We start from the raw sequence: 27,211 nt of genomic DNA on the forward strand, positions 1-27,211 counted from the left end.
GCAGTAAACCCCATAGTATGATACTACAACCTCAATTTTAAAAAAGTTGGCACGCTGTGCAAAATGTAAATAAAATGATGATTTGCAAAATCTCATAAACCCATATTCTATTCATGATAAAACAAACAAAAGAAATCTAATGTTTAAACTGAGATTATATACAATTTTATAGAAAAAAAATTATGCTGGCTGCAACACGTCAAAAAATGTTTGAGACAAGGCCATGTTTACCACATTGTGTAACATCACATCTTCTGTCCTTATACATCTGGGAACTGAGGAGGACAGTTTTAGGTGTCCTTTGTTGTATTTTTTGTTTCATGATGCCACAAAAGTTTTCAAATGGTTAAAGGTGCAGACTGAAGGCAGGCCAGTCCACACCCATAAATGAAGTCATGCTATTGTAATAGATGCACAGTATGCAGTTAGCATTGTCTTACTCCAATATGCAAGGCCTTCTCTGAAAAAGACGTTTTCTGGATAAAAATATTTTTTGCACTAAAACCTGTATATACCCTTCAGCATTTATGAAGCCTTTCCAAATGTGCAAGCGGCCCATTCCACAGGCACTTGTGCACTCCCATACCATCAGAGATATTGCTTTTTTCTAATAATGCTAATAACAAGCCAGATAGTCCCTCTCCTCTTTCATCTGGAGAATGCAGTGTTTCTTAAAATATGTTTTTCAAAAAGAAATGAAAATTTAGATTCGTCTGACCCCAGAAAAGTTTTCCAATTTGATTTATTACATTTTAAATGAGCTGTGGCCCAGAAAGGATGCTGGTGTTTCTGGAACATGTTCATGCATGCCTTCTATAAATGATATTTAACCTGCATTTGTCAATGACACGGGAAACTGTGTTCACAGACAATGATTTCTGGAGGTGTTAATGAGTCCATGCAGTGATTTCCATTACAGAATCAAACGTTTTGAATGCAGTGCTGCCTGAGGGCCCAAAGATCACAGGGATCCGATAATGGTTTCTCCAGATTCTTTCAAACTTTTGAAGAAATGATGTACTGTAAATAATGAGATACTCAACTGTTTTGCAATTGTATGTGAGAAACATTATTTTGCAATTTCTTCCCTAATTTGCAGACACAGTCTTTCAGAGATTAGTGAAGCTCTGCTTATCTTTACCCCTGAGAGACTGTACCTCTCTAGGATACATAATTTATATCTAATCATCTTGCTGACCTTTTGTTACCTTATTAGTTGCAAAATGTTCCAACTGTTCAATTTTAATGACACTTACTTTTTTCAGTGTTTTGCTCTAATTACCTCGCACATTGATTCTTGTAACTCTCTTCTGTTTGGGTTACCTCACAAACTTCATAAACAACTTTCTCCATTGAGCATATCCCTCCTGTTCTCGATCATCTACACTGGCTTACTGTTAAATACAAAGTAGAGAACAAGATTCTGATTTTTACTTTTATAGCTTCCTCATATCTCTCTGAATTGCTTCATACTTACATCCCAAAATGTACTCTCAGATCTTCATCTGGTTCCCTTGTTATACCTTCTGTTTGTTTAGTCATTATGGGGTCTAGGGCATTTAGCTGATGCTCATCTTTGGAATCCTTTTCCACAAACTATTCGAGATAGTGAGTGTCTGACCAGTTTTAATCCTGCCTTGAAACTCATTCATTCAGATTAGCTTTTCTGGTCAATTTTAACAGTTAAACAGCTGTTGTTTGTCATGATTGTTAGGCAGTGGCCTCAGATGTTTGGAAAGGTGCCTTTAAATACAATTTATTATTATTATTACTTTTGTTGCCCTGTCCCAAAATCTTTTACATGTGTTGCAGCCATCAAATAAAAAAATTACCTTTTTTTTTTTCTTAGAATTTTACATTTTCTAAAGTTTAAACATTGGATGTTTTCTATGCTCTACTCTGAATAAAAATATGGGTTTTTGCACATTATTACTTTTTTGTTTTGGCAATATTAGAACTTGTAGGACTGCTTAATGCAAACTTTAAAAGCAAAAAAACCCTCAAAAGAACATCGACTTCAGAAAATGTATACACTATTTAATTGCCACAAAGTGTTTGCGGTAGTTAAAAATGTAGAAAATTACAAAAAGAATGAATATAGTGTGTAAGATAATGCTATGCAACACTGTAGACAGAAAAACATAATAAATAAAACAAGGGCAAGAGAGTAAAAGTTGTGTATAAATAATGATTTATTAAGTGACCATTAAGCAGAAGGTAAAACATAATGAAAATTAAAATGAACATAAAACATAACTTTGTTGTCCAATATAAAAAAATAAATCAGTGATTAAAGGTCTCCACTTAATCCTGCATAATAATGGAGCAAACCCTAAACAAAGACAAAGGTACAGAAGATATTCACACAGAAAAACTCAGTAGATCTACAATTACAATGATATTAATAATAGCAATAATAACACTAAATGATCACATTTTCTCACTGATGACCAACGTGGGTATTGTTTGAGTTTTTTTTATATTCCAATGTTTTCTTGTATCTGCTATTGATTAGTTTTGATATCGTTTCAAAGCACAGCGAAATAAAGGCAACAGTTATTGTGAAAAAAAAAAGATGTGCAGGCACAAGGGTTTTGATTTTCTACTGTTTGGCATCAGCTTTCTCTGAACATTGAACCTTCTGCATTACAGGTAAGAGCATGGCAATTTAAGACAAATACCAAGAACGTCCCTGAAAAGAAAAACGGTTAGCTGCATGTCCAAAGCAGCTTATTGCATAGTGCTCTGTGCAGAATTGTGCACTGTTATCTGACACTAGTGTAGCAGCTGCTACTGCATGGCTTAACATGCTGTGATTATCAGCAATATTTCAGATTCTGGCGCAATGTTTCCTCTACGATGTATAAAAACACAGTATTTCTGCTGATCAGGTGACCACAATCTGAGCAAACGTAATTTCACTGTGTCACTGACCACCACCACCATTTCTTTTGAAATATGATGAACAAAAACTGGTAAATGGATTTCAGGATCCTCTCTAAAGCAGACTATACAAAAAAGAATGTTGAAAGAAGTTTGAGTACACTGTAGATTTACAAGCCAGCAAGAAAGAGGAGAAAAGGACAGGAGAAGATAGAGCAATGCCATAGCAGTGCTGATAAAAAAAAAAAAAAGACCTTACAGGGGACAGACTCTTAAAAAACTGATTCACTCCCAATTTGGGGCAGTACATGTACTGTAGCACCTACGCTCAGATCCACAGTGATGCACACCATGAAGGAGTGGGTCAGGGATTCCACTCCACTATGTCACTGTGTGTAAAAGAACGTGATGTGATGTAAAGGGTCATTAACTGACCTCTGCATTTACATCTGTCTCTCCATCACTTTTTCCAGCAATGTCTCTGTTCTTTTCTCCATCCCTGTCCAGGTCATCTGGTAGGTCTTCGGCATTTCCCGAGTCACTACTCGCTCCAGGCGAGTGTCTGTAGCAGAGAGCAATGTTATTTGTAATGTTACAGCCTTAACAGAAATTGACTGAAGTGGGATTATAAATCATGGACCAGCATATTAACATCCGAGAATATTGTCCCTTTATTAACTAAAGATGTGTAAATGTTAGTGAACCCATTCTTTTAATACAGACATTATGGGCCATTGCGTGATCCATGACTTACGTAGTTCCAAAAAAGAACCCTAGACTTTTATTTATTTATTTATTGAGAAAATCAGTCTGCAAATGTGTTTAAATTGCATTAGCTGAGAACAAAAATCGATTTTTTTTTTGCAGCGTATTGAAACAGAAGGCCTGTAGTGTGAGTAGGAAAAATGTATACAAAATGAACATTTAAATCCAACTTTTTCATGTAACTAACATGTCCAATATTGTGTTACATATATTTTATACATATTAAACATGTATGCTGTTTAGAGCAAAACTTTTCCTCTTGGTTTTTAAATAAAAAGCAGAATCTATTAAAAAGAATGGCATTTATTATGAAAATCCTGGATAAAATATGATTCCTATTAAAAGCCCAAATATTACAGCAGAGGAGTCTAAATCAGCGTTTTGATTTATAAGCTCAAAAACTACTTATTTGCAGCTGTATCATACAAATAAATAGTTAAAAAATCATACATTGTGATTTCTGGATTTTTTTTTTAGATTATGTCTCTCACAGTGGACATGCACCTACGATGACAATTTCAGACCCCTCCATGATTTCCAAGTGGGAGAACTTGCAAAATAGCAGGGTGTTCAAATAATTATTTTCCTCACTGTATATATATATATATATATTTACTATTCTTGTTGGGGTTAGAGTGCAGGGTGAGCCATGATACAGCTCCCCTAGAGCACGCAGGGTTAAGGGCCTTGCTCAAGGGCCAAGAGTGGCAGCTTGGCGACACCCGGGCCCGAACACCGACCTTTCGATCAGTAACCCAGAGCCTTGACCATTAAGCTACCACCAAAAATAGTGTTTATACAATATCACAAATAGCAGTTAAAATTAATGTCATTTTAAGTGTTTAATTAATACACTACATGGTCCAACGTTTATGAACAGAAGGGCATGCTTTGCCAATGCTGATATGGATGACCTTGAGTCACCTTAACTAAACATCTTAGGGATAAATTGTAGTCCGCCAAGTCTTCTCGAATTGACATCATTGCCAAATTCACCAATGTGAGCCAGTGTTGTGCCTAAATGTTCACCAATGCCTAAATGTTGTGCCTAAATCTGAGCAGCTGTGCTCCAGAAATAATGTAATGTATTATGTGTTAGCGGCCCCTTTAAGAAGTTAAGACATGTGACCAAAGCAGGCATCTTGACATGCATCAAGAGTGAGTCATAGACAGATGTGGCGGAGAGAATCCGGTAATTTTCCATTATAAAACATTGTTCAGAATCAGATAATTAATAAAACAAAAATACGAAATGTAATGTAAGTTATGAATTCTTTCTGTGTGGCCCGGTCCCAATTGATCCATGGACCAGTGCCGGTCAGTGGCCCGGGGGTTGGGGACCACTGGTCTAGAGAATGACCTAGGAGCACAAAAGGCATAAAATATCTTTTATGCCTGTGTATCTAGTATGTACCTGCCAGTGGCTTCTGAGCTTTGGAGGAGTCTGCGACAGGTTTCCATCTGCACATCCAGTCCTCGCTTCATACTGCACATCTCCATGTACTCGTGCAGGTGTCTGGTCATGTCACTCTTGGCTGTGGCCAGCTCCAGCTTTGAGGACAACAAGAACGGATTAACCATCCGAACAGGACAAGTTTCACCGTAACCCTAAACTGTTACTCACCTCAATCTGTCCGATTGAAGCCTGGTACTCTTGCTCTCTCGTTTTAAACAGTGATTCGGTCTCGTTTATCAGACTGCGCAGACTTCCATCCTAAAAGGAATTTAAAAATTCATCAGAATGAGGCACATTACTGAAAATAGTTTCTCATGTCCAGTGTTTGCTTGATGAAGCTGTGCTTGTTCACCTGCTCATGTGTTTCTCCGTGGCATTCGGAGGCACCGGCAGCACCAGAGTGTGCACTGGCAGCACCAGCAGTAGTGGTGGTAATAATCGGGTTGTTGGTAAAATCCTCCCACAGGAGCAGAGTCTCTTCCGTCTCCTCCCAGGCCAGACTATCACAGTCGTCGTCAAACTCGAACGTTTCCCTCCTGGCGACAGAGCAGTTATCTGAGCTAATTCTACAAACACAGGTGGAGTGGGAGTGGAAGGTGAAAGGAAATCCAACGCAGGCCGAACAAAAGGGTTTGTGCAAAATTATGTGCAAGCAACTTAAAAAAAATAAAAAGAAATAATAATAAAAAAAAGAAATATATATATATATATATATATATATATATATATATATATATATATATATATATATATATATATATATATATATATATATATATATATATATATATATAGCCACAATGATGAACACAGTGTGACCACAAGGTGGCAATATTGCATTAGCGTTTAATGTTAATTTACCTCTACGAGCAAAGAATGACTACTTTCTTTTTAATAATAATTTTAAAAAAAACTTAAAAAAAGGAAAGGAACAAAGTCAAAGGTTTGTTGTAACCTTCTTTGTCTTCAAACTTGAAAAAACAAACAAACAAAACAAAAAACAAAGGCAGAGCATGACATCTGGCAGTGTTTTAAAATATCCACAAGGATCCTGTTCTTGTTCAGGAACATGACAAAAGCTATTCATTACAAACTATTTCAGATATTTGTTCTTGTTGTGACCTTGACTCAGCTTAGATCCATTTGAAAATCTGTTGAGTTTATCGGTTTAAACTGACAATTCCTGATAAATCCTATAAGCATTGCTCTTGAGATATCACACTTACAAATTGATCTATGGCAAACAGACAAGCTTTAAAATGACACACAGGTGCAAATATTAGAACTGATGGTTTTAAATGATGTTTAAACGTTATAAAAGCAAACAAACAGTGAACTAACTGAGTGAGCTATTGAAGTATAGTACATCCAGAATGTACAAGAAATGATGTCCTAATACCATACACTATTTGGCCAATTTGCTTCTTATGATTGAGAAAGTCAGTGTATTATTGCTAAACTCTGACTCTAAAACTTGAGTTATTCCAATTATAGGGAAAAGAAAAGTAATAAACTCAAAGCCTTAAGCTACTGACAAAACGTCAACGATATATGATCCTTTATTAGCAGGGTTTGCCCTTTATCAGTCTTTAACTGTCCTGTGCTGTTGAGTCTGTGCCCAATGTAGCCTCAGATTCCTGTTTTTATCTGACAGCTGACAGGAGTGGAACCCAATGTGGTCTTCTGCTGTTAAAATCCTATCCACTGCAAACTGCAATGAATAATGTGCTTTCTTAGATGCATCTCCACATTTCTTCACATGCTTGATGTAAACATAAACAGAGCTTAACTGTATTTGCATCACCTTTCACACTGTGCTGCTGCCACATGGTTTGGCCAATTGGATAATTGCATACATGTAACAATAAAAGAATAATTGTAACTTTTTAAGGGGGGAGGGTGAGGAGATGAAGAAGGGAAAATGTACTGTATGTGATTGTGTCTGTGTGTGTGTCTGTGTGTGTGTGTGTGTATATATATATATATATATATATATATATATATACAGTGAGAAAAATAAGTATTTGAACACCCTGCTATTTTGCAAGTTCATCCACTTAGAAATCATGGAGGGGTCTGAAATTGTCATTGTAGGTGCATGTCCACTGTGAGAGACATAATCTAAAAAAAAAAAAATCCAGAAATCACAATATATGATTTTTAAACTATTTATTTGTATGATACAGCTGCAAATAAGTATTTGAACACCTGTCTATCAGCTAGAATTCTGACCCTCAAAGACCTGTTAGTCTGCCTTTAAAATGTCCACCTACACTACATTTATTATCCTGAATTAGATGCACCTGTTTGAGGTCGTTAGCTGCATAAAGACACCTGTCCACCCCATACAATCAGTAAGAATCCAACTACTAACATGGCCAAGACCAAAGAGCTGTCCAAAGACACTAGAGACAAAATTGTACACCTCCACAAGGCTGGAAAGGCTACGGGGAAATTGCCAAGCAGCTTGGTGAAAAAAGGTCCACTGTTGGAGCAATCATTAGAAAATGGAAGAAGCTAAACATGACTGTCAATCTCCCTCGGACTGGGGCTCCATGCAAGATCTCACCTCGTGGGGTCTCAATGATCCTAAGAAAGGTGAGAAATCAGCCCAGAACTACACGGGAGGAGCTGGTCAATGACCTGAAAAGAGCTGGGACCACCGTTTCCAAGGTTACTGTTGCTAATACACTAAGACGTCATAGTTTGAAATCATGCATGGCACAGGAGGTTCCCCTGCTTAAACCAGCACATGTCCAGGCACGTCTTAAGTTTGCCAATGACCATTTGGATGATCCAGAGGAGTCATGGGAGAAAGTCATGTGGTCAGATGAGACCAAAATAAAACTTTTGGGTCATAATTCCACTAAATGTGTTTGGAGGAAAAAGAATGATGAGTACCATCCCAAGAACACCATCCCTACTGTGAAGCATGGGGGTGGTAGCATCATGCTTTGGGGGTGTTTTTCTGCACATGGGACTGGGCGACTGCACTGTATTAAGGAGAGGATGACCAGGGCCATGTATTGCGAGATTTTGGGGAACAACCTCCTTCCCTCAGTTAGAGCATTGAAGATGGGTCCAACATGACACTGACCCGAAGCACACAGCCAGAATAACCAAGGAGTGGCTCTGTAAGAAGCATATCAAGGTTCTGGCATGGCCTAGCCAGTCTCCAGACCTAAACCCAATAGAGAATCTTTGGAGGGAGCTCAAACTCCGTGTTTCTCAGCGACAGGCCAGAAACCTGACTGATCTAGAGAAGATCTGTGTGGAGGAGTGGGCCAAAATCCCTCCTGCAGTGTGTGCAAACCTGGTGAAAAACTACAGGAAACGTTTGACCTCTGTAATTGCAAACAAAGGATACTGTACCAAATATTAACATTGACCTACTCAGGTGTTCAAATACTTCTTTGCAGCTGTATCATACAAATAAATAGTTAAAAAATCATACATTGTGATTTCTGGATATTTTTTTTAGATTATGTCCCTCACAGTGGACATGCACCTACAATGACAATTTCAGACCCCTCCATGATTTCTAAGTGGGAGAACTTGCAAAATAGCAGGGTGTTTAAATACTTATTTTCCTCACTGTATATATATATATATATCCATTCTGACAAAAACAGATGGATGAACACATTTACATGGAATTACAATCACACTGAAAGCTCAGTGGCTATGACAATATATTTCTAATCAGAAAAGTTGAGAGTTCAAATCCCAACACCACCATAACCATTAACTGCTCAATTGTGTAAATAAGATCATTATTTTATGCAAAACTGTCTGCAAAGTGTGTTAAATGTAACGTAATATAAAAAAAGAAGTGTATTGATGAATCATTCAATCATGTTCGTGTTCAGAATGGGACTTACAACTGACTGAGCATGCGCTTCATTTCATCTGTAATATTTAGAGATCCGGCAACCTCCTTCTCAGAGTGCTCGCTGTCTGCCTCCACCTCCGCATTCTCCTCATCAGACACAGCCTTACGCTCTTTCTTTTTACACGCTGCGGACACCTTTAACACACAAACACACACACACGAATGCATGCGAAACCTAATTACCTTTTTATAGCAGCAGAGCCTGACAAAAGTAAAGTGCTCTTTCAGTTTCCACAGCAGCACTGAATAACAGTAAAACTCTCCTCCCCAGTCTGTGGGATTAAGCATAATTAAAGGGCGCTAATGCCTTTGACTGTTATTGTTTAGTACTCTGGCAATCAGTAAAAATGACCTTTATCAACTTATTCAGCAATCATGTTGTAATGTTGTTCCCAGACCTTCCAGTGTTTATGCACAATTAAAATTAGATAAACAAGTAGTGTAGCAGAGAGCACAATATAAGCATTATATTGACTTAACACAAATCACACACCAGGAAACTAATTAGAACTGTATTTTATCAAGTCAAGTTAAAAAACGACTTCATTTAAACATCATGATGAAATGTGTACAGCAGTGAAAGCATCCATACCCCTTTATGGTCTGCAGGAACTCTAGAAGGACTGACATGAAACATTTTGCTCATGTCCTCAGAGTTCCTCTGCTGGGCCACGTCGCACAGCTTGGCTGTGATGTCGATGCGTCTACAAATGTCCATGTCCACCTTCATGGCTTTCTCTTGAATTTTGGAGTCCAGATCTGACATTTGCTGAAAAGTAAAATATAACGCACAAGATGATCAATCTGTTACTGATTATTTAAAGTTATCAAAGAAAGGAACCTAAGGTTGATTCATTTCCTATAACAGCATGGCCCAAATTACATTTTTAATCTTCTTTCCTGTAATTCACTGCTTTTCCTCCATCGAACATTTTGTGGTCGTAACAGAAGTGAAATTTCCCCTCACAATTAAAAAAAAAGGGGAAATGCAGTGTGTCCTGATGCATTGCATTTTTCCACAGGCCAGCCTTTGTGTGATACATAGTATTTGGGATTAGGGATGAGTATTTCTTTTCCTATTGCATCAATGTTATTACTGTTAAAGTGTCTGATATCTGCCCTATAACTAGTAACATAAAAATAAATAAATAAAATAAGCAAACAAATACATAATAAAAACAGTAACAAACCAGTTTTGAACATGGAAAGCCCCTGAAGTTGTTTTACACCTTTCATACCACAGCCAATGTTTACAGAGTCTTAATTATAAAGAAATAGAAATTATAATTGATCTGCTTTTATTTACATTTAAGGAGGTACAAATGTTTGAAGAATGTTAGTTCCTGTTATTACTCCCATTACGGAAGTGATAAAGAGAAATTCCTTCTTTTATGAAGATAAGGCAGTAGTATATACTTTTTCCTCTGGATAAGGGCGTCTGCAAATGTAAATGTAAATATTCACCCCATATACAAAACACCCACAATGCCCAAAACCCCTTCATCCTAAAGACTCGCTCTTGGGGGAAAACTTTATCTGTAACTGTTACAAAGTGCTGACACTTAAAACTCCTTTAAAAAAAAGTCTCATAATAATAAGCTTCCCCAAAGCAATTGATTTTTAACCAGTATTATGGGGGGCACTTGTCAAGCCCGACCCTGTGCTAGAACCCCAGCTTCCTAACATCACTGGGAGATGTGAAGAAAGAATTTCACTGTGCTTTAATGTACATGTGACAAGTAAAAAGCACTTTTAGCAATAAAAGGTTTGACATTATATAGGCCTTATTTCATTGAGATGCATAGAGTAGGCTAAATTCAGGTATTAACATGCACATCAATTTGCCACTGAGGTAGTAGTCAAAGAGGTAAAAGACAGATGACACAGGTCAGGACTGAGGTGCTCAGCATCAGGTACACTTGTAATTTACATCTTTGTAAACACATACAGTCCAGACTATAAAACATGGAGTTGAGTGGTTTATAGCCACAACAGCAAAGTGATGAACCATGAGGATAAAAGAACAATGAATGCTTATCCATCTTTCTTCTACAAAAACAGCTGTTATAAGATTCTGGTTAAGAGACTGAATGCAAATTGCTAGCAAAAAAAAAAAAAGAGCAAAGTAACTGTTTATGCTGATTAATTTATTTACCAGAAGGACTTTATCCTGGTCACGGTGGATCTGGAGAAACAAGTCCTGAATGGGTCCCATCACATTGCAACATTCACATTCATTTATACCTAGGGGTACTTTAGATTAATCCAAACTTTTTGGGAGGTCACATTAGAATGCCACACAAGAAGCTTACTCAGACAAGGTGGAGACAGCAGCCAAAACTGAACTGTCACTTTATTTAATCTGTTTTATTTTTTTATCAATTGCACATATAGAATTTACATTTGAATACTTTGGGTCTGTCAGTGATTAACAAATTACGCATTAATGTCTTGCAATCCATCATTATCAAATGCATATAAAATTTCTCAAAAAGGGAACTCGAACAATAAACAAGCTCTAATAACTTTCCTCTGCATGTGATATAAGTACTGTAGGTACTGCAGAGCAGTTTTGTGCTTGCTCTTCTAGCTTAATTAGCAAGTCTAATGCTTTTTAATGTGCAGTCCTAACAGAATCAGTCACCACATCCTCCTTTCCAGTCTGGTTTGGCATCATTACACACTAAGCAGAATCTCTACCCTGCTGTTATTTTGTAATGAGAAAATCACTATCTACAGACTCCCTTGACAGACATGAAGGGAGAAAGCTGGGAAAATCATAGCTGAACCCCCTCACCCTAGTCGTCCAGAGGCTTCCTTCCCAGCAAAGATGAGGAGCAAGAGCAATAAACACTAGATCTAACCATTATCTGAGCAGCTTCTAACTCTAGGTCATTGAACTAATACTGCTTCTGCAATCCGATTATGTGTGACGTTACTATTAATTGCATGCAGCATAAAGCTTTATGTGAAAAAAATTTGTTTATTTTTAATTATATATTTTTTCTACCTACACCTAAATGCTCTTTTCAAGCTTCAAGGTTTGTAGGAATGTTTAAAAAGCAGCATCAATTAAAAAAGATACTTACATCAGACATGAGACTCTTATAGACAACCAATTCCGCTTTGAGCTGGTCTATCTTTTCACTAAGTTCTCTCCGTAGAGCTTCAGACTCCTGCACGCTCTGTAGGGGACACAGCCACAAAGAAATCACAGACATTTATTTTACATTCAACACCAGTGCTGTAAGCAAACATACACAAAAGGTCACAACCAATGAAGCCCAAAACAGCTAGTGGTCTGTTAAATATAACTGTCAGCAATTGTCTCTTTCAGAACTGAGCATTACAATACAATACATCTTTATTTAAATTTTAGTGTTATTTCTGGTCAATGCAGACACAGTGAAGCTATGTCTCTAAATATTCAACGCTGAAATTCACGTTTTGGGAAATACACTCCGTAAATGTGGATTTTTTTTAAACCAGATAAAGTGCACATAAATTACAATTTTTGACCATTTCAAATGACAATTGTTCAAAACATTTACCTTTTGGCTTTTAATCTCACCAGCAAAGCTTTATTTCCCTGCACTTCACTGCTTTCTGCTTCCTAAAGATTTCTGTGGTGAGCATTTCAAATCCATCCTGCCAAAAATAACCTTCTTGATCTGACCTGCTTCTCCTTTGCTCAGCAGTACAGCATTCTATTCACATATCCGTTTACATTTAAGTAAATTGGTTTGTAGGTTGATCACCAATAAATGATTAGAAAAAAAAAGGTGGGGGATGTCATTAATATGATTATCATGACTACCATTATTTATGCTAATCAAGTATTAGACATTATTAATTCTTCCCTGTTCTTCTGAGTGGTCTGTATGCAACTGGAAAAGAAAGAAACTGGCAACAATGCAGATGAACTTTAAGCCGGTCATTTTGTTCATCTGAATAGGCAGTGTGTAAAATCAAGTCTGAATAGAAATCACTTTTTCCTGTTTAACTACTGATATATCGTTTAAACACAAGTGGACCACTGTGAATTGTGCCCCCTGTATCGAAAGCTGTCCTCAGTAAAACCCCAAAGAGCATAAGATGTGGAGCTAAACAGTTTTTGGCATGGCTGAGCACTCACTTGTTGTAAAGTCTCCACCATGGCCTCCATTTGCTGGCACTTGGACAACTCCTCCTCCCATCTGGAACACAGAACACAGACATCTGGTCAATAAATCCACAGAAATGATCATGTCAGGTCTTCTCACCTCAGCAACAAAGAAATCTCATAGCATCTCACAACGGCAGATATAATATACTATAATGAGTTTTGGTTACTATGAAGAGGATGAGGACTGTTGTATAGACTGTTAAAAGTCTTAAGGTTTCATACAATATTTAAAAACATTTAAAGAGATAATAAAGTGGTATAGCAATTATACCTACTGCTTTGTATTCTTCCTTAAAGTCACTATGGTGATGGGAGAGACAACAAAACAGCAAATGTTTAACACAATCCACTGTAGAGAGTCGCCCAACCTGCTTTGTTTTGACTTGCCATGTTAGATTTTATGGAACTACTTCTACAGGTTTGCCCCTTGGTTTGTTTCCTGAGTAATTAGTAAACTTTTCCATAGCATTCACACAAACAGTGCTGTCTCTCAGGTCACAGACTTACAAACTAAATAGTTAACGCGATAACGCTGCCTTGTGTGTGAGAACGTTTACTGCGCTTTCACAAACCCCATCATTATTGAAACCCTCTTTATAGGTTTCTTTACAAGTTTTAACACTGAAGGTATTTTTACTTTTCACAAGTGATGAAACTCAAACACCTTTTCCTTATAAGGGAAGAATTTTTTATGTTGCACCAGGTCTTTCCCAGACAAAGGCATTCCCTAATCATGCCATGTGGTCAGAATACACCTCCTCCACACATGTCCTCGCTCCATCTTTCTCTCTCTCTCTCTCTCTCTCTCTCTCTCTCTCTCTCTCTCTCTCTCTCTCTGTCTCTGGTGGATACCTTGCATTCCTCTCATAGTCTAGGCATTGCATACTTACTGCCATTTGCCTGTAACAGACAGAATGTACTTTGGCTTACGAAAGTAGCCTCTTGAAATCTCGACTCAAATGCTGACTAGAGCTTTTATTTTACTTATATTTTATATTATTGCTTTTTATCTCTATAAAATCTACTCTAAGCCAAAAGACTTGTAATCTATATCCAACATACAGAAAACAAAATAGTATATTGTTTTAAGCAGAACTGCTGAGGGAAAATGACTACTGTATTAGGAATAAAATGATATATAGTTGTGAAAATAATATGATTTAATATGATATGAAGCATGACAACACATTCGGGAACTGGTGGAGTGTGATCCGGATATGAAACCAGCAAAATATTTCAGTTAACCAAATCGAGTACTTGTAGTAGATGTATGTAATAATCATTAGACAGTCAGTCACCCAATTTCTGGGTGACTGACTGTTCAGTCCCAATTTCTGGGCTGAATAGGGAACTGTGAGCTTGTTTAAATGTTCTTGACTTTGTCATCGAGTTTCCTTTAAAGATGATATGCACTGCATCTATGCATTTATTCTCCCTGCTTCAGAAAAATCAATCTCTCATCTGTCCGGACTCCAAAGTGGTAACAAGCAGAACTGCTCACAAACAAAAACAATTGAAATTTACAGTCATGAATTAATCTTTAATGTTTATGTACAGCATGTAACGATGTATAGATGTAATCATTCAGACATGTAAGTAGCTTTACTTGACCTTTCAAAGCAAGGAACAACCTTAGTTTTGCTTCGACAAGAAGATTTTCGAGTTAAAAAACTAGGGACTACTGTTGGTTTGTAGATTAATAAATAATAGACTTTTTTTTTTTTTTTTTTAAGATACGCCATTGGCCGAATGGCTCAGACAATAGCAGGACACTGAGACATTCAGACTGGTGTATAAGTCCAGTGTAGCTGATTAAAGTACTGCCCAAGGGCATGAGAAACTGACTTCACTCATTTCCTCTGGCCCACTCAGTACAGACAAAAATATCATTTCAGCCTAAAAGCAATACAACAAGCTTAAACAAAACAATAATGTAATAGTAATAAACATGTATTTATTAAATCATTATCTTAAAAAATACGAGGGCATATATATCTTTCATGTTATTTCTGGTATTTCAATAGAAAACAGGTTTGGTGATAAAATAACAGTTAAACAGTTACAAAGCATTCCTGTGGGCAGGCATCATATTACAAAAACATAATCTATTTCTGTAGAAGTGTACTTCCCTAAAGGCTTATTAGCATTGCCATATAACCAGAAAGAATAGGTTTTGGGAATGCAAACAATGCATGGAACTAATAAATAAAAAGTCTCATTGTATGCCTGAATAAGAAGAACAAAGTTTGTCATATCACTGAAGTTCTATAGAAGTCATTCATGCTTATTGTATTTACTTTTCTATAAAGGAAACAGCGGCGGAACACACACACACACGCACACACACACACACACACACACACACAGACACACACACGCACACACACACACACACATATACCTGGTTTATATTCAAATTATATACCCTTCATTTAACTGATTTTACTTTTATTTAGGTCTTTATGTGCTTAAAAGCATAAGCACTCTGAACAGCACTCTGTCATTGTTTCTTCAGTAATGACTATAGTTATCACTAAAAGACTGAGATAATCTGCTGCCCACGCACAGTCTGGCTGACATCATGGCTGAAACAGTGCGAGACCATCACATGTCAGAACAGGCTTTAATGAAGGAAAATTGTTTTGAGAACTAATGTAACCTAATGGGAAGTTTATCAGATTGCTTGTTATCTGGATGCATTTATACAATAATGGTCCTGGTTTTATATCACCCTCATTCACTTTTTACATATCTCTCAACACATACCCCAATAACAACTGATCCCATGTAACATACGCTGAGTGTTGTATTGATAATGTACAGAGGACACAAAATGACTCTGATTTGAATGCGTTTTTGATTAATAATGCCAATCAAAGTGAAGCAGATACAAACAAAAATATTTCATATACTTGATGAAACATCGTAAACATGAAAGGCAGCACGAGGGGTACACTGCTAACAGCATACACTATTCAATTGAAAATGTCTACAGGCAAACCGAGTGATAATACTTAGAGCGTGATTTCTCAGCTACTATTGTCCATCGAAAGTGAGAGACACAATAAAAAAAAAAAAGTCCTTTATTTGAAGTCCAAAGTAAGCCCTATTTAATCCAAAGTCACTAATGTAGCTAGCTAATGCACTTTAACCAGCTAATACAGCTGGGTATCAGCACAGATTCCCATAATTGGTGTGATTTTATTTCTATTTGATCTTTTTTAATTCGTGAGTTGATTCTCGATTTGTATTTTTCCGATTCCATTTATGATTCGATTAATACACAGTGGATTCCATACAAATTGTATTTGAAGGTCAGAAAAACTAAATATGTTTGCCACCATGCTGTATGTTAAAATCTTATTTCAGGTACACACAGATAAATTCCTTAAAATACAATCCATGGATCTATTTCAAAAGTATATAAAAGGCTTCCATATCAATTACTTTATATTTAATTTAACAACAATCAACATGCTTCCACCATTCTAAGCACTAAGCGCGCTGGTGCCTATGAAGTTCATTCTTGCGGTAAAAACTCTTTTCACACTGGGAGCAGCGATGCCACTTCTCTTTCGTATGGATGTGATGGTTCGTTGTGTCCAAGTCCCTGATCTGGTGTGCACAGAGAAGTGTTTTTTTTTTTTTAAACACCTTTTTTTTATTTATTCAATGCCCAATAGTGAAAACTAAAGGTGTTAACCCATGTGATGAAAGAAGTGGGCTCAGTTCTTCCAAACGACAGAAAGATAACGCATGACCATGAGCCAAAGAGGTTTGTGGTTAAACAAGGCATTATAAAAGAGCTGAACTCGCTTGATCCGGTTAATCTCATGACAAAAGAACTGGATTCCACCAGTTTCCATCAAGAGCATTGGGTTTTAATATCAACACTTAAGAATTAATTTAAATGCATGTTGAATAAAGGAAAGATTTTGTCACAGCCACACCACTTTTTTATTTAATTTTAAATTCCAATTTAATGCAAATAGTAAGAAAAGCGGTTTATTTATTTTGACTTATTCTTTTTTCTCACATAATACATTTAAGTAAATTCCCCTACATAGCTGATTTGCCAAGCTATGGACAAGGAATGGAAAGTTGTATTCTCTGAGATAAACCATAGCGGCTGTTTTTCTCTCTCACAGCGTTTGACATGGAACGGTGAACGGAGGAATTCTTATCTGAACATAAATGTTAATAACTTATACTTTAAAAAAAAAACAAGAAGTACTCAAATTAGAACTTAAGAATTATAAGAAACATAAAAATACAGTTTTTAAACTATAATCCTTCCCAACAGAGGTTTTTCTGATGATTTTCTGAGTCTGTGACATATTGAACCAGTATCTGAGTGTATTTATTGATAGATACCTCATAGCACTTTTGTTGGCTGTCCTGGTTAAGACAACCTGCCAAATGCCACAAATGTAAAAAAACAAAAAAAAAAAAAAACAAGAACAAAAGAATTCAGCAATGAGTCAAAAAAAATAAATAAAAAGTTTAGAAGAATTTCATCCAAGTTCTCAGGAAACACCTTCTTATTCAACCATCAAATGTTCAAATGTACTTATATACAACATATATTGGCCTAAAGTAACACTGCTGAATGCAAAACAGACAGACAAGGCATGTTAATTGGTCCTATGCCACTGTCAGAGGTTTTGACTTCAGCACAGACAGCAATTATGTTAAAAATCTTTCTCATGTGCCAAAGCAAGCAAGATTTTGTGCTCACTTAAAATGAAACAAGCTGAGAATCCACAGAATGCAATACGATAACTGAAAAAAATTCCAGCAAGTGTCAAAAAGTCAGTTCTCAAGAAAGATAAATTTGAGGTAGAGGGGATAACGTTTAATCTAGTACTAATGATCGTAATATGATATGCATATCCTTGTTTAACAAACACAACAAAAGATAGACATCTTTCGATAATGCTCCCCTTTATTGGGTAATGTACTGAAATCTGTCATGTGCTACCGTCAAATGCTTGTTTTAGTTACTAAGAATCATAAAAACATTTTAAAGATATACCCCATCTAACCTCCTGTGGCATTAAAAATAATCTCTTTTCGAGTTGCATGTTTGAATGTTCTGAAAGAATTCCGATATTTGTGTGGCTTCCTGGAAAATCCCTTTCCATGGTCACATTTTGCCATTTTCTGTACATACTTAAAAAACTTAGTGGCTTTTCTGAACCCATAAACTGTTTCTCATTTTTCATGGATCTCAACCAGAAGAAAAAGTCTGACTGATCTCTGTCTTTCTTTGTTTTATGTTGTTGAATTTTTATTTTTTTTTCAAGTTCTGCTGTCATCTATACAGAGTGCAAACTGTTCTGTGTTTTAATGATGACATGATGAAGCAGATGCATTACAGACGATTTAACAGCTGGCATCCAATCAAAGATTGGGTTTTATACTGCAGTATACAGCTGTATAAAAACCTAATCAAATTCTCTGACATTCACTGTTTGAGAAAATCCAAGTGTTAGTCTTACACATCCCTGAGCAGTCTTGATAAATGTCCTCCTTACACAACATGATGTTTACAAGTAAGTGTCAATGCAAAGTCAGAAATGTATTTAAATAAAATTATTTCTACATAATTTTGGTACAATTTCCAAACTTCTGTCACAATGGCCATATCCAATGGCATTTCCTAAACTGGCAAACATAGTTTTCAGTGTTCTAAACCATGTATTAATTGAGTGTATAAAATATTTGGTATGCGAGATCACTAAATCTCAAAGTTTTGTATGTACACCTTCCTGCAATTCTTCTTTTTTATTCATTTTCAGACAGATAAATAAGTTAAATAAAATATAAAAGATGATAGAGACAAAAGAGAGAAGAGAAGAAATGCCCTTCAACATCAATGAACTGAAGTACTATATTACAGAAGAGTGGCTCAAAATTCCTTCTTCTTCTTAAAAAAAAAACTAAACTAAAAAACAATGTAAAAAAAAAACGGTAAACCTCTACAGAAAACATTCCCTTCATTTTATTGTTGTTAAAGGTGGCCCTACATGTTTCTGAATTATAGGGTGTGCCCAGTTTTCCATAAATAATTTCTAAATGCTGGTTTAAAAATAAAAAATAAAGACTTGAAGGAGAGTGTAATATTCAAAATGTAATCACCAATCTACTACCAAATTCAGAGCTTCAAACCAATAACTTGTAATACTTAATTAAGGTTTTGTGCATCCCGAATAATAAACAAGCTTTACAATGTACAACTCTGACAAGCATGTTTTTCACAGTATCTATTTAGGTGTAAAATACTGCTTTTGCAGGACTGTGAACGGGACAAATGGAAAGAAGATACATCAGTGAAAAACATGGACCAGCCATATCCCTAGGGGCTTTTAGAAACACATCTGTTACCAGACTAAGAGAGGAGAAGGCTGAACTCAGATCAATATTTAGACAGGCTACACCCTAAAACTACTTTATCCTGTGTGTATATATCACATATACTGAACATACACTATACTCTGTGTGCACATTAGAGGGAAAAAAAGAAAAGAAATGCTAGTACACAAGAAAGATGACAATTCTATATGTATCTACCATGTGTTAAGTCGAAGTTCCAATTATCCAACCGGCTAATCCGGTGGCAGCAGATTCATGCAGATTCATGTAGAAAACTTTACATAAAAACAGCAGAAAAGGAAACAAATGTAATCTCAGGTACTTTGAGAGTTTTGTAACTTTTTGTACCAGACAGGTTTGTTTGAGTGTTTCAGAGACTGCTAATCTCAATGGATTTCCACAGGCAAAAGTGTACACAGAATGGTGCAAAAAACAAAAAACATCCAGCATCTAGCAGGAACTGTGTTCCGCAGGAGCAAAAGCACTAGTAATGTTTAAGGTCTGTAGAGAATGACCAGACTGGTTTGAGGTGGCAAGAAAGTAATTGAAATTCACATAAATATACATTCATTAAAACCGTGGTAAACAGAAAGGCATTTCAGAAAGCAGAAACACACCAGGAGGATTGCAAAGGGTCCAGAAACTTTCCATGGGAACTTCTGGGTAATTGGGAAATATTCCAAGTTGAAAACTTACCAGGAATTTGATACATGTGAAACTTATTTCAGGATTCTTTGATTAATAAAAAGTTACATTTAAAAAAATGTTTAATATTCTACAATATTACTGTTGTTTCTGTATTTTTTATCAAATCAATGCAGGCTTGAATATTGAGCATAAACGACTTCTTTCAAAAACCTTAAAAATTATAATGTGTGCAAACTTTTGACCACTACTCTACTTCTCTATGATAACAGAAAACTGGCTAGCAGAAGGTAGAGGAAAGAGCATCACAGCTTGAGCTAGCTTCATAAATTGTCAATTAAATAGTGCTAGCTTACATTTAGCATATCTGATTTACTGGCTGGCTAGCTACTGTATAAACACATTTTGGTATTTGCTAGTTAAACTTTAATACCATAGATAAAATATATTTCACAAGTAATATTAAAATGTACTTGAATAGATATAATCTTCAGACTTAAATGCAGAACTGTGGCTTCAATATTCCTGTGGTAGTCAGAGCCTGGAAGAAGAGGGAATATTCCCCCTGGGTGACTAAGGGGGATTCTTTGTGGGGGATGGTCTTTTTTAGACAGATTTTTTTTTAAATGATCTAGGGTCTCACCTAAATGTCTGCTCAGTGTATTTGTTTTTACACAATAGCTTGTACACAGCACAAGTTTTAAACACAAATGTATGTAATATTTATGTAATTTACACGAATACTTGCCAAGATGGATATTTTTGATAAATTCCAAAATGTTTCTTTTATGTTATGGATGAATGCACATGTGTGGCTTCATTAGCCAATTCCCCGAATTTTGCAACCGTATTCATAAATAGGCCTTTGAAAAAACTCAATCATGTGCAGGGTCTCAGAATAATGGGTGGAACACAGAGGACAAAAAAACAAACAAAAAAAACACAATCTCTAAGAAATACTGTTATTTTTATTGACTAACTAGTAGTGCTTGACATCACTGACTTATCTCACATGTAGATGAGTAAAGAAATGTGATTATTACAGTACATAATGGTTGGTGGAATGAATAATCAGGCCTGACTAAAGCATGACAGTGCTTTCATAAACTAAAAGTCATCAAGCCACCGACTTGCCATCCTGAGTACAACCAGATTATCATCCACTGTTGATCTTTGGACATTTAACACACAACAAAATTGTTTACAATTGTCTGAGAACTCCTGAACAAATTACACATCATTCATAATTAATACCTTTATTGGAATTGTTTTAGTCTTAAGACATGCCCCTGCTCCAACACACCTACTAAACCTGGGGTTAAATAAATGTGCAGTATTTACTTTAGGTTGTATTATATTTTCACAAGTCTGACTATTAGCTCTCAGTAATGAGTTTGGTACATTTTGTTACTAAATCCAGCCAAGAAGCAGCTACTTTCTAAGAAAAGCAAGCAAACATCCCTCACAATGCAAACAACCAAGCATACCTTTTCCATTAGGATACACACAGGATTACCCTGCTGACTTACGACTAACTTTACAGTAACAATATAAAGATAAGGCGCTGCCAACTTTGTCAGTCTACTGAATGTATTTTGCATCAAAGCATTATATGAGTCTTATCATTCTATTACTTGTTCAAAATGAATACATGAAGTGTGTTTTAAAGGACATGTGAATATCCAGTGTGCTTACAAACTTCAAGAATCTCAAGTTTGTGACTAAAAAAAGTAGTGTGTCTAAGGTTAAATCTTGTTTTCAACACAGATTTCCACTTAAATACCAACAGCTGCTCAAAGCGGCAATATTACAGGCTTGGTTTTCAGCCCACCATCCACTGCATACTTGAAGCATCTACACGCCTGGGCAAAAATAAAATACAAAAAATTGGGCCAAGCCCAAAACGGCTAAAATAATAAGACTCTGATCATCTTAAGAACAAATCACAAGTCAATAAAGGAGCGAAAAATAAACTAATGCACACTGAGTTTTTTATTATCTCTTCAGTTTTTTCATTACTTCTGCTGTAGTGATCTCTAATGGGAATTCACTAATATAGATTCTTGTACACAAAAGTAAAATCATGATAATGATTTACATGTTTAATATACAATTCAAAACAAGTTTAAGTACTCATCAAATATTTAAAGCAATCAACATTGAACAGAACAACATCAAATATACTAACTCTAGAAATACCACAAAAAAAAAAAAGCTATTCCATACATTCATTCATTCATTTTCTCCCGCTTATCCGTAATTCGGGTCGCGGGGGCAGCAGTCTTAGCAGGCCCCCGCCTTCGACTGCTGCCCAATCCCCACAGCACCGTCCCTTACGGCCCCTCCTGCAGGTGGTGAGCCCACGGGAAGAAGCTATTCCATATCAAGGTAATTTTATCTATTTGTTTGAAATCTTGCTCATTTCCTGAACAATGACATGTGAAGATCATTAAAAGATTTTAAACAGTTTTACCATTTGGGCTTGGCCCCTTTTCTCATGTGTGTTGGCCCATTATAATCCAAATTACATGGAATATCTTTATCATGTGCATCAATGTACAACTTCTGTATTCTTACAGCTTAAATACCAAATCAGGAAGATTCGCCTATGTTGAAACTAGGGGGAAATCTGACTAAAAGAAGGGATAGTTGGCCAATGTATATGGGCCGCATTCATAGACCTTAGGGGCTTTTAGAAATGCACATCTGTTTTTCCCGAGAAGTAGACAAGAGGGCTGAACTTGCCTAAGTTCACATCAGTATTCAGACAGACTACACTCATTAAAGCCAGCATTACATTACTATTTTGTAATAAACATAAACAATCTATAACACAGCCATAATGAATCTGCAGAAATTAACTAAAGGATTATATCGTATGTAGTTTTTTACTGCTGGTCATACAAAATGAATTTTAAAACAGAAGGACTGGATGTGAATAGAAAGTTACAAAGCCAAAGATCGCAGGGACCAAAATGATGACAAGACACAATGCCCTAATTCCTCTGTTTCCCTGCCATTCCTCAGGGAAATGATCTCACACTGTATCTCACTTCCACACAATACACAGTCAGACAAATGGTCTGTCCAGCAGTGTACAGCTACCATCTTGAAAGCTGAGTCATAATGGTCATCATATGGCAGGGTGAGAAGGCAATCCTCCTGAGGTGTGTGTCTTTGTGTTCATTATGTGTGTGTGTTTCTTGTGTGTGCCTTATGACCCAGGAACATATTCACCAAATTGTTGTGTAACACAGAGAAAAATTGTGCAGATCTACCAAATACTAAATCAGGTCAGGAGGTTAAAGACATTCCATGGAGCATGAGGAGTAGGAGGATGGGATAAGAAAGGAACAAAGATATAACCAGAAGGAAACAGGGCTTGAAATTGGGAAATATTTCAAGAATTGGCTGTTCATTATAAAAATACAGGACGTTTTTTGTGTGCTCAAGATCAACACCTTCTGATTAACCAGTTTAACAAAATAATATCTAATTTTCTAAATAAGACTTTAAAAAGACTCTAATGGATCTAATTCTTCAAGAATTTTAGCTTTCTTTCAGATTACATTCAACATGAACCAAGGACAAATCCACAGACATGTAATAAAAAAAAAAAATAAAGCAGTACTTCAACAAGTAGTACTCAACCACTTGATGGTATTTGCTCTTCATGAAGTTACACTGCAATTCCACCAGTAACCCAAAGTGTAGAAGACCGACCCACTTCTGTGATTAATAGTGGCATTCAAATGCAGGTTACTGGATGAGAACTGTGTATAGTGGCCTCATGCCAAAACGAGCTGCTGTCTGAGCATCCACAGTGTATATACATGTGTTTCCAGTCAAATGGAATTAAAGACAGTGGTGATATGACTCTGTAAAAAAAAAATGTTTTTTAAAGTATAAAAAAAAAAATACTTTACTATACTATAGACATACTAAGAAAATCTGTAGGGAAAAGAAAACTGAAAAAATTAAACATTTCAAGTAACATAACCTATTAATAATTCAGGAATTCATAAAATGTTCAAATAATCTTCCTATTTATTTATTTTATTAGCAATATTCCAGGGTAGGCTCAAAAGATGGAAGCCTTAAAAACAACAGGAAAACTTCCTTTCCTGGAAACGGATCACTTCATAACCCATCAGGAACTCACATTCTCAGGCTATTACTACTGTTTTACTCCCCAGTTATTGACGCATAACAGGATTTCTTTATCTTTACTGACCACATAACTTTGAATATACAAGTCATTTGAATTTCAATAAAACAACAAAAAAAACTACAAGTGCATAAAACACTGCCAATAAAATATTGGATGAATGCTTAAAGTATTACTCAGCTCTAAACCCAAATAAAAACTGTGTGTGATCTGTCTGGCCTTTGTCCAGGTTATTTAGTGATATAAAGCAACATGCTAGACCGGAAATTCCTTGAAGATAAAATAATCCTTTTACACAATAGATTCCCTAATGAATGAAGCAATGCAATGGCTCCATTCATTCACTAGAAGAAGACCATTTCGTAGTCTTCATAGTCTGTTCTCAGAGCTAAGCGGCAATAAAAGAACCCAAAACACACATATTGCTGCTGGAAATCATAAGCATCTCTTATGAGTTTTGGATTAAGAATATATATATATATATATATATACTTAACAAACTGTTTAATTTATTTGTATAAACAAATGGAAAACCAAAACAATTGTTCCAAAAGACAAAAAGAAGTTTCACTCGGTCTCCATAACTTATGAATAGGAGTCAGTATAGAGCAAGAAGAAAATAAATATAAACAAATATAAAGCATACAAATGATATCGATTTTGGTCCACATTCTCAATCTGAACATTTTTTGATACTTGTGATAATGAATGAAACATCTCTAAAAGCTTACATTCTTAAGCAGTGTATGTTTTCTACATAGACATCAGACATAATTACAAAAATAAATCTATAACTACAGTACGTTGGCCCAGAAATCATTTCGCCTAATAAATATGCTTTTATTGTTTTTTAAAGTGGCAGCAAGAAATCACCATCTCATACGGTCCCTGTTTCGATCCTAAGCTCTAGTTAATGCTTTTTCATGCATGTTCTCATGGTGTCTGGGCGAGTTTCATCTGTGTTCTCTGGTTTCCTTCCATCACCCAGAAACCCACTGGTAGGTGGATTAGGAAGCCCCTAGTTGTAAATGTGTGTGTGTGTGTGTGTGTGTGTGTGTGTGTGTGTGTGTGTGTGTGTGTGTGTGTATACAGTGCTATATGACATTAAACATTAACATTAAAGTCAGGGTGAGTTGCTCGTACCCAGAGTATCTGTAAGTCTTTGTATTCACAGGTTACTGAAGATGATGATATGAATAGTATACATTGTTGTGTTATTGCACTATATATAAACTAATTTCTCACACATTATATTTTTTATTATATTTATATTATATTGCTGGTCATGAAAACCCCCATGGAGGATGCAAATGTTTGTATTTAAATGCTCCAAGAGACCCCTGATGTAAACTTGGTCAAAGATAACAGAAAGCTGTGTGTGTGTGTGTGTGTGTGTGTGTGTGTGTGTGTGTGTGTGTGTGTGTGTGTGTGTATTGCTCAGTAAGCAGCTAGAATGAACTTGCCTCCTCCTGTATTCCTCTCTCTCTCGTTTCACTTTGCCCAGCACGTTGTAGATGGCCCTGAGCTCTGGAGTGATGGTGTCGATCTGAACCCCAACTCCATCCGTGTGCGTCCATGAAACTCCAGGCCCGTGATGAAGCTCCATGCGACTTCCATGCCTCCAGCCATGGGAGTAACTCCAGATTCTGCCCGGGACCCTGGTCTCGGCTAGCGGGCCTGCAAACGGGAGCTCGTAGTCCGTTTGGATCGCTTGCTCCCGGCTTAACAGGCTCCTATAGCGCGATTCTTCCTGCGCATTGTGCAGCTGAGTCTCCAGCACTTTGTTCCTGCGCTCGAGATCGTGCACTTTGGCCAGGAAACAGCGGAAGCGCAGGTTTAACGTCTTTAAAACATGAATGTTGGAGCCTAAATCATTCCTCAGGGCGCTGCTCACCCCCGAGCCCCCCGCTCCGGTCACCGCCGAAGCACCGATGATACGAGGCAACGGCGTTTCCATGTGAAGTGCGGGGCTTTGGTCAGGATAAAGATGAGGGAAGTTGTCCATCCTGGACTGGAAGGGGTTCATTCAAACTAAAGCATTTAAACCTGATTTCATCTCATCTCAAGCGCAAGGTGCACTCCCTTCCCATCCCATCCCTATCCCTCCTCTTTCCCTTTCTCTCTTCTCCTCTCCTCTCCTTCCTTTATCTAATGTCATATAAATAAGAACACATCGCCTACTGCTTCAACCGGGGAAATACACACCACCTAAGCTCCTCTAACGCCTAACAGAGCTATGAGCTCCCAGCAAGGCCAGTTATGTGCTCCTGGAAAAGCTCTCGCTGGTGCGACTACCATTCCGAGCTGCTAAAATAAGCTTCTTCAAACGGGAAATGGCAGCAGGAGGGGGGAGGAGGTGGCTAGCAAACACACACACACACACACACACACTACGCCCGTCTTTGAGGAGGGCAACGTAAGTATATTTGCGTGTCACGATTGAATGTGAAAGAATAAACCAAGAATAAATCATTTGGAGCTGCAAAGCAAAGGGAAGTCATTATGGAGGTAAAGATCTTCAGAGAGCTCTAACAGTGTAGCTTGATGCTCTCCACCTCTAAGAAAGAAGCTGTCATGCGTTATTGGTCTGTTCTTTTATTCAGTCTGTGATTTCGAAAAGACAAGAGCTTGTGTCATGAGGTGGAAATTGTAGAGATGTCTTCAGATCTTTACAGTTTCCCAGCTAAAATGATAATTATAATGTTTCCACTAAAAAATACCATTACAATTGCAATTACAAACTAGCTGTTAATCAATAAAAGTAACAAATAATGTTGATTACTTTAGTTGCAACTAAATAAATCTTTTTTGGAAATTGGATGTTTCACGATGTCCTAATGGTCCCTATTGGTGTCCACTAGT

The 27,211-nt window shown here is 36.7% G+C and overlaps 1 protein-coding gene across 2 annotated transcripts; it reads right to left on the minus strand.

Annotated features, from left to right (window-relative positions):
- Window positions 1-2,174: 2,174 nt before the first annotated feature.
- Window positions 2,175-26,687, minus strand: LOC310741759 (intermediate filament family orphan 2-like). 2 transcript variants are annotated; one of them, XM_083569966.1, is made up of 9 exons: window positions 25,813-26,687; window positions 13,132-13,192; window positions 12,086-12,181; window positions 9,589-9,765; window positions 8,986-9,131; window positions 5,457-5,640; window positions 5,273-5,362; window positions 5,063-5,199; window positions 2,175-3,445 (listed from the first exon to the last, which is right to left on the minus strand). In XM_083569966.1, exons 1-9 carry the CDS (start codon window positions 26,373-26,375, stop codon window positions 3,310-3,312), a joined length of 1,590 nt encoding a protein of 529 aa, XP_083426092.1. In that variant the 5' UTR covers window positions 26,376-26,687; the 3' UTR covers window positions 2,175-3,309. The 2 variants fall into 2 exon arrangements, with proteins under 2 accessions (XP_083426092.1, XP_083426091.1); XM_083569965.1 differs by having other exon boundaries at window positions 5,457-5,670.
- Between the last annotated feature and the right edge of the window lie 524 nt (window positions 26,688-27,211).

The sequence above is a fragment of the Silurus aristotelis genome (genome assembly GCF_946808225.1).
Source record: "Silurus aristotelis genome assembly, chromosome: 19".
NCBI classification, from domain to species: Eukaryota; Metazoa; Chordata; class Actinopteri; order Siluriformes; family Siluridae; genus Silurus; species Silurus aristotelis.

Coding starts and splice junctions, on each gene's coding strand:
- LOC310741759 (XM_083569965.1), bottom strand. CDS start 26,375: ATGAACCCCTTCCAGTCCAGGATGGACAACTTCCCTCATCTTTATCCT. Junction 12,182..13,131: donor TGGTGGAGACTTTACAACAA/GTGAGTGCTCAG, acceptor TGTCCCCTACAG/AGCGTGCAGGAGTCTGAAGC. Junction 5,363..5,456: donor ACGGAGAAACACATGAGCAG/GTGAACAAGCAC, acceptor AATTCCTTTTAG/GATGGAAGTCTGCGCAGTCT.